Source organism: Phyllobates terribilis, unplaced genomic scaffold, assembly GCF_046119375.1.
Source record: "Phyllobates terribilis strain yellow unplaced genomic scaffold, ASM4611937v1 Scaffold_3__8_contigs__length_932513732, whole genome shotgun sequence".
Classification (NCBI taxonomy): Eukaryota; Metazoa; Chordata; class Amphibia; order Anura; family Dendrobatidae; genus Phyllobates; species Phyllobates terribilis.
In genome coordinates, this window is record NW_027362763.1 from 395,596,945 (window position 1) to 395,609,320 (window position 12,376).

Sequence of the window (12,376 nt, forward strand, 5' to 3'; positions counted from 1 at the left end):
TCGGATGACGTCAGCACGCCGGCCGATGTCTGATTCGCTGAGTGACGCAGTTACTGACGTCACTGTGTGAGGTTCCCGGAAGTGTCGTGTGTGACAGGCAGGAGTGAGCGGAGGCTGCGGTATCTGTCCCCGGTCTGTAGCGCTGTGTACGGGGAGCCTGCGCCTGCTGTACACTGTGTGCACCCTGACGTCCACAGCCGCCTCGCCCGTCACAGCTGTCCTAGTGTCCCCTGGCCGCAGACATGACCACACGATCTGAGAGGGAGAAGGCCCAGAAGCTGAACGAGCAGCACCAGGCGATACTGTCCCGTATGCTCCGGGAGGACGACAACAAGTACTGCGCTGACTGCGAGGCTAAGGGTGAGAGCGCCCCCTGTGTGTGGAGCAGCTGAGCAGTGACTGCCTGTGTGTGTGCTAGGATGTGTCACCTGTGATGATGGCCGTCCTGTCACCTGACTCTCTGGGTGGGAGGGGGAATTACCGCCAGGCCAGGGCAGTCATGGCTGATGAGTGTCTCCTGGTGCACTCACCCAGACCCTCATCCCAAAACTATAGCATCTCTTCATTACCTTCTTGTAACAGTGCGTTGTCCATAGCAACCTGAGTATTTACTATGGGCACAGATCAGTGCTTACAGGAGGCCTCTGATGTGGTCATGGCCGCACATACGGCTCCATCTACATCCTGCACAGATCTAGTCAGAGCCGTGGTGTCTGCGATCACTGTGGTATCGTGTGCACGGAATAGCGATAAGGCTGCATTCACACCTCCGTGTGACACGTCCTAGTGCTGTCTGTTTCTTTCTCGGACAGCACACTGATCCATAGAGATTCATTCATCCATACACACATCAGTTTTAAAATTATATCCGTGTCTCCGGTCCGTGAGACTCAGAGCAGGTCCTATTCTCATCCATTTTACAGATCAGACTTGGCCATTAAGGTCTATGGGGATCCATGTAAAACAATGAATAACTTTGGTGTTTCATACATTTTTCACTGATCCACTGTTAAGAGTAAATGGATATAAAGGTTCGGACAGTTTACCTGCTTCAGTGGAATAAAACTGGTGCCACACAGATGGGAACAGTCTGCTTCTCGCAGATGTGTGAACGTCGCCTTAATGGGATATTCTCGCCTTATTGCATTTTGCACAGATCTGTTGCGCCCTTCAGGGTGACCATACCCAGTCGTCGATATCTTATCCATAGGTATAAGCCAAAACCATTAGTGGCCGAAAACGCAACAGTTCTGAATGAATCCATCATAGTTTCTTTCTCTGTAGGCTCCACTCCTGATTTAACCCTACAAATAGTGTAAAACACTGATGTGTCCTCTCTGGTTCATGAGGGGGAACGCTGCTCCTTTATGGCATCTCTAATCCCTCTCCCATTATCAGATAACACCCTGAAGGCCCAGTCTCACCTAAAACCAATACCTCCTTACAAATAGTTTTTTGAGTTGTAACATTTTTCTAGTTGTCCATGTTCTTGTTTTCAGATATGCCTATTGTCACATCCCTGCTTAGATCACTCGTATTCATGAACAGCAGGTCTGCTTAGATTACTTACCTGTAACCTATCATGTCCCCAAATGCTGTCAATCTGCAGGTTTATCGCGCTCCAATTCTGCCGGCTGCTTTACATTCCGCCTGGCAGCTGCTGGCTTTTGGTCGTGAAGGCGTGCACATAGTAGCTACAGTCAGCTAGAAGCGTGCATGGGCTCATTGATTGACAGTTTGGGCTGCCCAGATGCGCTGCAGAGCCGGGGTCATGGGTACAGCTGCTGCTTACTATGCTGTGAACATTGACTGTAGCTGCTCTGTGGACTTCTATATGGGGGAAAGTTAGGGGCTTCCAGGAGTAATAAAGTTAGTTTCCTTCCTGTAGCCCACTTTCAGTAAGGTGGCCTGGAAGCATTACAATGCTATTAATCCTATCTGCAGGTTAATAGTGTTTGGCGTATTGACAGGTTCCCATTTTAATCAAGCCATACACCCTAGAAAAGTCTCTCTCCCTCCATCCGCAAACTGTGGTTCTCCAGCTGCTGCATACTTCCTTCTTTCCATTCAGAGCACCTACACAGGAGGCCAAGTGTGTGGGTGTATGGAGGTCAGGAGATGTAGCTTGGCTAAACATGGACTGGTCTGCAGGTATGTAATGTGTAAGACCTCTTAGCTGCGCTGTCCTCAGCACTTTACTTGGTAGAGCTGAGAAACTTTCTTGGTTTGTGATCTTCTGCGCCATTGTGTTGTAATAGCATACAGAATTACAAGAATTTTAATGACGTTAGTCCTCCATTACTTGCCTGCCTTTTTTAGACATAAGTAAGTTCTGTATTTAAAGCTTCTCTTTGGCAGATGCCGAGGGAAGGAGTGGCTCAGTTCTTTGGGCATGATTTTGACATCCCCAAATCGATGTCAGTGATTGCACATGAGATAATCCGCTTACAGTGGGGCCTGGCAGCAAGTTATTTCCTTCCTAGCATTAAAATAAAGATGTCTGCTCAATCTGGCATGTCTGCTATGGAGTAGGGAGTAGTGGCGGTCGGCCAACACTTACTTCAGGTGTATGGCCACCTCTAGATACTTTGCTGTAAGCTAGCCCCAGCACTTGCATGTAGCGCACGTGTTTAATGGGCAATTGAATGTTGTTATCTCACGTAACAGATGGTGGCTCAAAAAAATGTGAGGGTCTTTGAATATTTTTATATGTGGGGGGAAAAAAAACGGGTGAATAAATTAAGTTTGAGACAAATCTATAACAAGTAAATCTAAAGCACAAAATTGTGCAAAAATGTATAATTAAGTTGTTTGAACTGTACCAATAATTAACTTGATGTTCTCTACATTGGAAAGTCTCTACAGGTTAAGAGGTTAATTTAATGGAAAAAAAAAAAAAACTAATCACAGAGAGACCCCCTGTTGGGATCCTGAGTGGTCAGCTGTTATCTCAGGGCGCAGTAAGTGTACAGTTGCTCTGCAGTGCCACCACAGGGAGAAAGTGGCATTACATAATGCCTGTTTAAATCAGTGGGCTGTCTGTGGAGAGGAAGAGCTGCAGGTCCTTTAGAGCCTGAGACGCTCTCTGTAAACTCATCATTTTAGACTTGAACTGGTTTATAAAAGTAATCTTCTGATGATTGATTGTTGTGACTGGCTCGTGAGCAATGCCACTGTCTGTGTGGTATTTAGGGCAGGCTTTGCAGTCTCGTGATGTACTGCTCACATGGCTGACTGTTCGGCAGCGATCGATCGTTTCCTCTCTTCATCCCATGATCAGTAGAAACCTTCACTTAAACTCCTGCTACTTGGGAAAACGGGAAGGGTGTTGGTGAACACTTTTGGTGGCTGCTGCTTAAATTATGTTCCCCACCATGTTGAATAGTGTTATACGGCTAATGGTTCTCATTAAAAAATAGGTCATAATAGCATGATAAAAAGTGGTGGTCAACTGTCCAATACTCCCCACGTTATAAAACTTCCTGGGTCTGCGCTAGTGTCTACCTCCTGCTCCCTCTGGACACAAATGACCTCTCCACCAGTCACTTAGCAGGTGGACAACTTGGCAGGCTATCATTGCCAGGGCTAGCTTATGCTGCATGGTTCTAGGAGTGTAGTGGAGAGTGGTTATTCGAGAAGGCGTTTGGTGGATTTCAGCTTGGACTGTTGTGTGGTTTAAGTTGCGTGTTAATCCTATTTTTCTCCTATTTTGGTTTGTTCCCCATTCTCCACTTCCTGGTGTTAACCTCTGTTGTTTGTGTGCATATGATTGGTATTTTCCTTTAGACGTTTCTATTACATTGTTAGTGTATGGCAGTACAGAAACTAGACTATTACTCCCCTCTTCCCTGGAGGGGGGGGGGGACAGACTGAGGGCAGATTGAGGAGCTCAGAGAAGGTATGTGGCCCCAGCATCTTCACCTTCACCTTCAGAAGTATTCCGGGGAGCAGGGCCAGCTAGGGGGCGCCTAGCATTAGGAACAATTTGGAGCTCCTGGCCCGGGATACCCAACAACAGATTCGTGACACTTTCACTGCCATCATATGTACTCCAAATGAGTACTTTCTGATATCCATGCAGCTGAAGGCAAGCAAATACACTGGGAGAAGCAGGGCTTGGCAATGTTTCATAACTCTCCATGCTGGACCAAATGATGTAAAATAAGTTTAGTCTCTCTTTAATCTCTTTATACGAGAATCCACAAACCTTGAAATATCTCACAACTGAAGCACTTTCTGATTGTAATGTGAATTTGCCGTGGAGAGGGTTGTACATGAACGGCGTCTTACATTTACTTGCTTTATGTAATGGGAGAACTTAGCAGGTTTCCTTATGTATGGAATTATTATACCAGTTATATCACTGCGTCACTTCCTGGATCATGGAAAAACTTCTGGGCTGTGTGTGTGTCAGGCACTGTTTGCAGGAAGCTGATAATGGTCCTTGTAGCCGGTTATTAATGTTCTGCTGTGGAAGTGGTTATGGAAAGTAAAAATAGTATTACATCCGATTATCTGAGCATTATGGATAGTAAGGAAATTACTGTACATTACATACCAATGGCCATTCCGAGTTTGCTGTCTTCTATTCTTTTTTTCACATGGCAATATGTATTATATGCATTGTTACGTAATCAGTTAATTTTTTTGCTTGTTATTGTAATACAGGGGGTTCAATGAGTTTATTATTAAAGACATCAATCACAATAGCTATGTGGACTTTAACTTTAAAGAAGCCCTCCTATGATGTTTCCCCCTCCCACTAAATCTTTAGTGTAGTGTGTATTAATATACTCCCCTACCACCTCCTTCTTCTGCTCCTCTTGTCACTTACCGCCGCCTTCTCTGGTGTCCAGCGCCATTCTGCTCCTCTTGTCACTTACCGTCATCTTCTCTGGGATCCAGCACCATTCTGCTCGTCTTGTCACTTACTGCCGCCTTCTCTGGTGTCCAGCTCCATTCTGCTCCTCTTCTCACTGCCGCCTTCTCTGGGAACCAGCGCCGTTCTGCTCCCCTTCTCACTTACCGTCACCTTCTCTGGGATCCAGCGCCTTTCTGCTCCTCTTGTCACTTACCTCCGCCTTTTCTTGTGTCCAGCGCCTTTCTGCGACTCACTTACCGTCACCTTCTCTGGGATCCAGCGCCGTTCTGCTCCTCTTCTCACTGCTGCCTTCTCTGGTGTCCAGCGCCGTTCTGCTCCTCTTGTCACTTACCGTCACCTTCTCTGGGATCCAGCGCCTTTCTGCTCCTCTTGTCACTTACCTCCGCCTTTTCTTGTGTCCAGCGCCTTTCTGCGACTCACTTACCGTCACCTTCTCTGGGATCCAGCGCCGTTCTGCTCCTCTTCTCACTGCTGCCTTCTCTGGTGTCCAGCGCCGTTCTGCTCCTCTTGTCACTTACCGTCACCTTCTCTGGGATCCAGCGCCTTTCTGCTCCTCTTGTCACTTACCTCCGCCTTCTCTGGGATCCAGCGCCTTTCTGCTCCTCTTCTCACTGCTGCCTTCTCTGGTGTCCAGCGCCGTTCTGCTCCTCTTGTCACTTACCGTCACCTTCTCTGGGATCCAGCGCCTTTCTGCTCCTCTTGTCACTTACCTCCGCCTTCTCTGGGATCCAGCGCCGTTCTGCTCCTCTTCTCACTGCTGCCTTCTCTGGTGTCCAGCGCCGTTCTGCTCCTCTTGTCACTTACCGTCACCTTCTCTGGGATCCAGCGCCTTTCTGCTCCTCTTGTCACTTACCTCCGCCTTCTCTGGGATCCAGCGCCGTTCTGCTCCTCTTCTCACTGCTGCCTTCTCTGGTGTCCAGCGCCGTTCTGCTCCTCTTGTCACTTACCGTCACCTTCTCTGGGATCCAGCGCCTTTCTGCTCCTCTTGTCACTTACCTCCGCCTTCTCTGGGATCCAGCGCCGTTCTGCTCCTCTTCTCACTGCTGCCTTCTCTGGTGTCCAGCGCCGTTCTGCTCCTCTTGTCACTTACCGTCACCTTCTCTGGGATCCAGCGCCTTTCTGCTCCTCTTGTCACTTACCTCCGCCTTCTCTGGGATCCAGCGCCGTTCTGCTCCTCTTCTCACTGCTGCCTTCTCTGGTGTCCAGCGCCGTTCTGCTCCTCTTGTCACTTACCGTCACCTTCTCTGGGATCCAGCGCCGTTCTGCTCCTCTTGTCACTTACCGTCACCTTCTCTGGGATCCAGCGCCTTTCTGCTCCTCTTGTCACTTACCTCCGCCTTTTCTTGTGTCCAGCGCCTTTCTGCGACTCACTTACCGTCACCTTCTCTGGGATCCAGCGCCGTTCTGCTCCTCTTCTCACTGCCGCCTTCTCTGGTGTCCAGCGCCGTTCTGCTCCTCTTGTCACTTGCCGTCACCTTCTCTGCGATCCAGCGCCATTCCGCTCCTCTTCTCAGTGACGTCACCACTCTTCAGTCTCCTTTGGGTCACGCTGCGCTCTGCATGACGTGAACATGGCTTTTACAATGTAAGGACCATTATGTATTAAAAAGGTAAACTTTTATTTATTTGTTTAATAAAATGTTACCTTTTTAATACATTATATCTATTATTTTGCTGAACTTTCGCGATAAGATTTCCATGTATATATTTCGGCACATTACTTTATATCTAATACTTATTAGATTTATTGGTATCACTTACATGTGCTATGACTGGTTGCTTATTTGCATGTGTACCTTTTACAATGTTAGGGTATGGAGCATCAGGATGAAGATCCATAGGCTTACATTGTAAGAGACTTCTGACTCGCACATACAGCATAGAACGCAGATTTAGTAAAAAAAAGAAAACTTCATGGGAGGGCAAAAAAGCCGTATATAGGCCACGTGCTTCAGTAAAATTGCAAATAATCTCAAACGGCACATAAAGTAATGTAAAATAAATGGTGCACATGCACCAAGCGTACAGTATCCTTTGGGATCTTTTGCCGATAAATACTATAATCCTTTGGCCTCTGTCTGTCAGGTATGTGTCTTTTTTTCATATACTGAAAATGAAAGCAGAGCAGTCTGTGCTTTCCCATACAGGGCCAGTGAAGTAAATGTGTTTTTTTTTTTTCCTCAATACAATGGGTCCCTATGGTGGAGAGATGTTTCGGCATCCATCCTGACTGGCTACTGTCGGGTGAATACCTCCTGAGTCTCTGCGCCTGACAGTGGGCACACGCGCAGGGTCTACCTAGCCTTGGCATCATTCAGCCCTCCATTTTTCATGTGTGTTTTATCTGTGTTTTTCACGGATAGAACTCGTACTCAATAGAATCTATGGATCTGTTCACAAGTCTGTTATATTTTTGCAGACTGTCTGCAAAAAAAAACAGATACATGTCTGTTTGTGATTTTCACATACAAAGTCTGAGTCCTTAAGAAAATCACTAATCACAAAACCTTGACATCCGTGTCCATGAATAACATTGTAGCGGATTGGAGACGCTTTGTAAGTTTATGAATGAGGCATTTGGCTGGGATTCATATGTTCACATATACCACTAATTCTATCTAGTCCGGGCAATATCAGGCTAAATTGGTCTGTGTAATTGGCCAACTGATCCACTTGAATTCTTTCCTGCCAGAAAATTGATCTGATATGGTTGGAGTCTAGTCACAAAGTGACAACAGCATCCAGTATCAGGACTTTGTGATTGTAGATCGTACCATCTAGTATCAGTAGGTTTTCTGTATTATACCAAAAACATACAAAAGAATGGCAGTAACTATTCTTTTAAAACATATCTGGCTCTTTGTTTAGGATCGCAGTGTAGAGCCATTTTTCTGTTGACGGCAAAGTGATACTGACATGTAGACAGTGTCCCTGAGGACTGCTGGCAGTGCCGATTCTGTTAGTTGATGCTGCTCACTGGTCTTTACAGAGACCTGAGGTGAGCAGTCATATAATTGTGGCAGCAGTGCTCAGATCCCAGTAAGTACACAGTTCAGCAGTCAGTATTACACAAATGATTAGATATATGGCTGTGCTAACTGCATCACACATGATGAGATTGGATGCACCTCTCTGTGGATTGTATCGCACGTAAAATTAGATACAGTCAACAGAGCCATGTATCACAATGATAGGTTTAGATACACAGCTCTGCCGACAATTGCAGTTATCTGAGCAGTCATGTAATTTCAGTGCTCAGATCACACTAATTACCAGTGAGCAGAGGTCAGGGCACCAGCGCTGTAGCGGTGATTTCATCAAGTGACGTCGTTGCCACAGCACTGGTGTCTGGACCAGTGCTTACCAGTAACTACAGTGATCTGAGCGGAGCAGTTATGTTGTTCTGACAGCTGCACTCAGATTACAGTAATGAGCGGCACGCACTGTGCTGGACTGCAGGGCTGACTTCACACATCACTAGATGCAATCTCCACAGCACTGGTGCCTGGACCACTGCTTACCAGTAACTACAGTGATCTGAGCGGAGCAGTTATGTTATTGCGGCTGCTGCATTCAGATCAGTCATTACAGGTGATGGTGGGAAATTCCAGCTAGCGCTTAGTGCTGTAGTATAATAAAATGACGCCAACCTTCACCTACAGCTGTGCAAAGAGCACACCATTGGGCGTTCTCACGTCACAGCTGAGGCAGCTACAGTATAGGAGTGGGGTTGGCCACCGAACAGAGTCTCTCATAGCCTGGGGCTGCCATTTTTGTTTTGTAAGTGTCGTGTTCTGACATTTACACACCAGTAAAAAAAAAGAAGTTATTTATAGATAAATAAGATTACGTATTGAGATATTATATTTTTGTTAAATATCCTCCAGTACTGTTATGCACATAACTGTAAATGTTGTAGCCATTAATTGCATTTTTATTGCCTGCATTGGTCCTTAATTAGGCTGTGTGCACATATTGTGTTTTTGCTCTGTTTTAGCAGTGCAGATTTGTCACAAAACCTGAAGAGTTTCCTGATGTGAGCAAAGTGAATGAGAATCCTGAAGTCTCATGCACACGTTGCTTATTTGTAACTTGCATATTTGGGGAAGATATAAATCTGCAGCATGTCAGTTCTTTCAGCGTTTTTGCTGCAGATTTCACCCATATTAATGAGTGGGGAAGAATTTGCACCAATAACACAAGTAAAAAAAAAAAAAACACAGCAAAAATTCGGTAAAACAAAAGTGCGTTTTTCCTGCCAAGAGATGCAGAAATTTCTGCAGCAAATACTTAACGTGTGCACATACCCTACAGAGGCCTTTACACTGGATTTTTTTTTTTTATAGCTTAAACAGAGTACCTTCTCAATTTGTTGCTGCTCCAGTTGGTAGACGAGAAAATTTTCATCTTTATTACCAGTGGGCATAACTTTGGAACTGAGGGGCACAGAAAAAAGATGAAACATTGCAGAATCAGTGTGACAGCAGCAATTGGAAGACGTACTCCGCTTAATTTCAAAGACCCAGTGAAATGTTGACTTTTGGCTTCTGCTGAATGCCTTTACATTACTACTCCTCGCTTATATACTGTATATATACGGAAGATAAACTTCCCCTTGAAAAAGCGACCACATATCCACGTGAAACGCGCGTCGGGGGCTTATCTATACCAGATTCCTTTGCCTGTCTGGGCTCCAGCCTGCACTTGAGTAAGAATGGCGGTATTTCTTAGGATCGCCACTTGGCGCTAATTCTCATGATGTTATATAGGCATTAATTTCCCTGTGTATGGCTTGTTTGCATACCTCCCAGCACACTTTTTCAATGATTTTGCCACTAGTTTGGTCTCTGGTATTCCATACTCTGTTGCTTATGTAGCATGGTATTTGTAAATTTCCCAAGGTTGGCTATTATTTCTGTCTCTTCTGTTTCTAATTTATTTTATCATGCGTTATCTTAATGTTTGTACTTAATAAAAATTACATCTTTGATTATTTATACCATATACTCCTGTTCCTCTTTTGTAAAGATACTATTTGGTGTGGTATACCTTGATGGATCGCGGTATCCATATGTGATGCCGTAGATCCATAATTATGACTTTAATGGGTTTTTGGTTATTGGTACATGACTTGTCCCGGCTGAGGACTGCAGTGCAGTTGGTATGTTTAATAGTTAGAGTTGTGGTGGTCCGCCATGAAAGCATACAGAATCCCACCCAAGATGTGATATTGCCTGGCAAAAGTAAATCAGTACTTGGAGAAGAAATTTTTTTTATTCACATACAGAGATATTTCCACTGTTTGTTAATCAGAATTTGATACATGATCATCCCTCCAATGTGTTATATAATAAGGGAAAGTTTAACATTACTTTCTGAAAAGGGAAACCTGTAAGACTTAACTTGATATAGCCATTTCCTAAACCATATGAAGAAACCGCCTTAAGCAATAGAAATCATCTTGTGAGAACCTGATGACATAAAGGTCACATGTATTGTGCGGACAGCGCCATGGCTGTAGTAGATGCAGGGAATGATGTCCCCATTCTGCTCTTTCCCCATGTTCCTAAATTGCTTTTTCTTAAAATTCAGAGCCATTTGGGTGGTGTGTATTGTTAGACTGCTTTTTGTAATAATGTGTATAAAGGTACAGACTCAATGCAAAAGATTCTTAGATTTATGGAGCTATCTATTGCTCAAGAAAAATAGAAATGCAAGCTTGATTATATAATTTATTATAGAGAACAGTATGATCGATTGCTTCATATTTTCCACGTGTGATACCTGGAATGTACATGACCTCTCAGGTAGCCTGTTTCCCAGAAATGTGCTGAACCGGTTTGTCAGGATGTCTTCAGTAACAAGGATTTTATAGATCTTCCTTTATAAGAGTGGTCAGTAAAGGTTTTTATTAAGTGGTGTACTTGCCTCCAGTGAGGATTCAGAAGCCCTAAGAAATGTTCATGTGCATTAAAGCAGATTGTTGGCTGAATATGCAGCCCTATGTAAAACCTACATACTATAGTTATATATTGATGTTAGTCAAAACTAGAGGAAAAGGTTCTGCTTGATTGATAGGATCACAGCCTATAGCCAACTCAGTTCTGCGTTTTCTGTATTTGTAAGTGTGATGAACCCGCACCTCGCCACCGCACCTGACGTCACTATTACGTCTGAGGGAACACGTGGTACGATCTCCTCACTTGCACCAACGTGATGTTCCGCACCCCCTGGGGACACGTAAGATCAGCTCGGTACAGTTTTACACACACACACACCCCCCCCCCCCGTCCACACGGGCGCAGGGAGGCATGGGGAGTGAGAGGATGAGGCCCACGCAGTCACTGAGGTGGCACCACACTCGCTCACATCACTGACCTGCTGAGAGGCCCCTATCACAAGCCCCAGTGAAACAGATAGCTTCCAGCCCGATAGGACTGCCACTAGTTCCTCGGATATATGCCCGGTCTGTTAATTGGATTATATCCCGCCAGAAACCAGCCCCAGTAGCATGGAAAGTTAAAACTGAGAACACGGATGTGTGGATTCGTGGATCGAGATAAAAGAGCAGCCCAAGGTTAAGTTGTATATTTAATCGCATTAAGGGCACACTAGGCAAAACACTATGTGCACAATACCTATACATATACAATGGTCAGATATTCAAATACAGTTGAAGTACAAAAGATATAAGCAGATGAATCATGGCACTTACCGGTTTGATTTTCGACTGTGTGCTGGGCCGTATAGGGGCATGGGCTGCCAGCTGGTTCCAATTCCTCCCAGCACGTTACTCGACATGGCTCCCCCCTTAAGTGAACAGCAAGCATGACAAAAGAGGGAGCACATGGCTTAACCCCTTGGTCAGTCACACCATTTTCTGCCCACAGGATTGTCCATATCCCCCTCCCCTGGGTGTTTGTAGCTAAAACTCGCAAAACCTATGAATCATCATAACTTCTCCACGGAAGGTCATAGGGTGGCGGTTCTGGCACCATCGGATCCGGCCGACCCCCTGTTATGCCTGGAGACCAAACACTGCGTCGCTACCTGGCTACCAATAGCTGTTCTGCTTATCTCCCCACAATGGGGTGCTAGAATGGATCGAGACCCTGGAAGGCGTTCGGCCTGTTCCAGAGATCTCTAAAATGTACCCGGTGTGTGGCTAGGATGTACCATAACTCCATATTCTCCTTAAAACTCCTTATAAAATCCTGTATGACTGGACAAAGCAGTTAGAGTGGGCTTCACAGGAGGTTATCCTGTATGAGCCTGGATACTAGCTGGGGTGGCTGGACCACCTGCTGAGCCAGGTGTCCTGTTAAAACTACACATGCTGAAGGAGGATTGTAAGCTACCTATAAATCCCCCTTCCCATTCTTCACAGTAAGGGAAGTTCTCTGTGGTGGCTTTCGGGCTATGACAACAGTATATGCAGGTAACAGATCCGATTTACTGTGCCAAATATCTGCGTGGTGTTTTTAGTATTAGTCA

At 45.4% G+C, this 12,376-nt stretch overlaps 1 protein-coding gene across 2 annotated transcripts in view; it reads left to right on the plus strand.

The window, feature by feature from the left end:
* The first annotated feature begins 31 nt into the window (after nucleotides 1-31).
* Nucleotides 32-12,376, plus strand: part of SMAP1 (small ArfGAP 1) — a 287,543-nt gene continuing 275,198 nt past the window's right edge. For both annotated transcript variants that reach the window (XM_073675510.1, XM_073675511.1), the window contains exon 1: nucleotides 32-360. In XM_073675510.1, coding sequence (XP_073531611.1) covers nucleotides 243-360 — 118 coding nt within the window. In that variant the 5' untranslated portion in view covers nucleotides 32-242. The remainder of the gene's footprint in view (nucleotides 361-12,376) is intronic.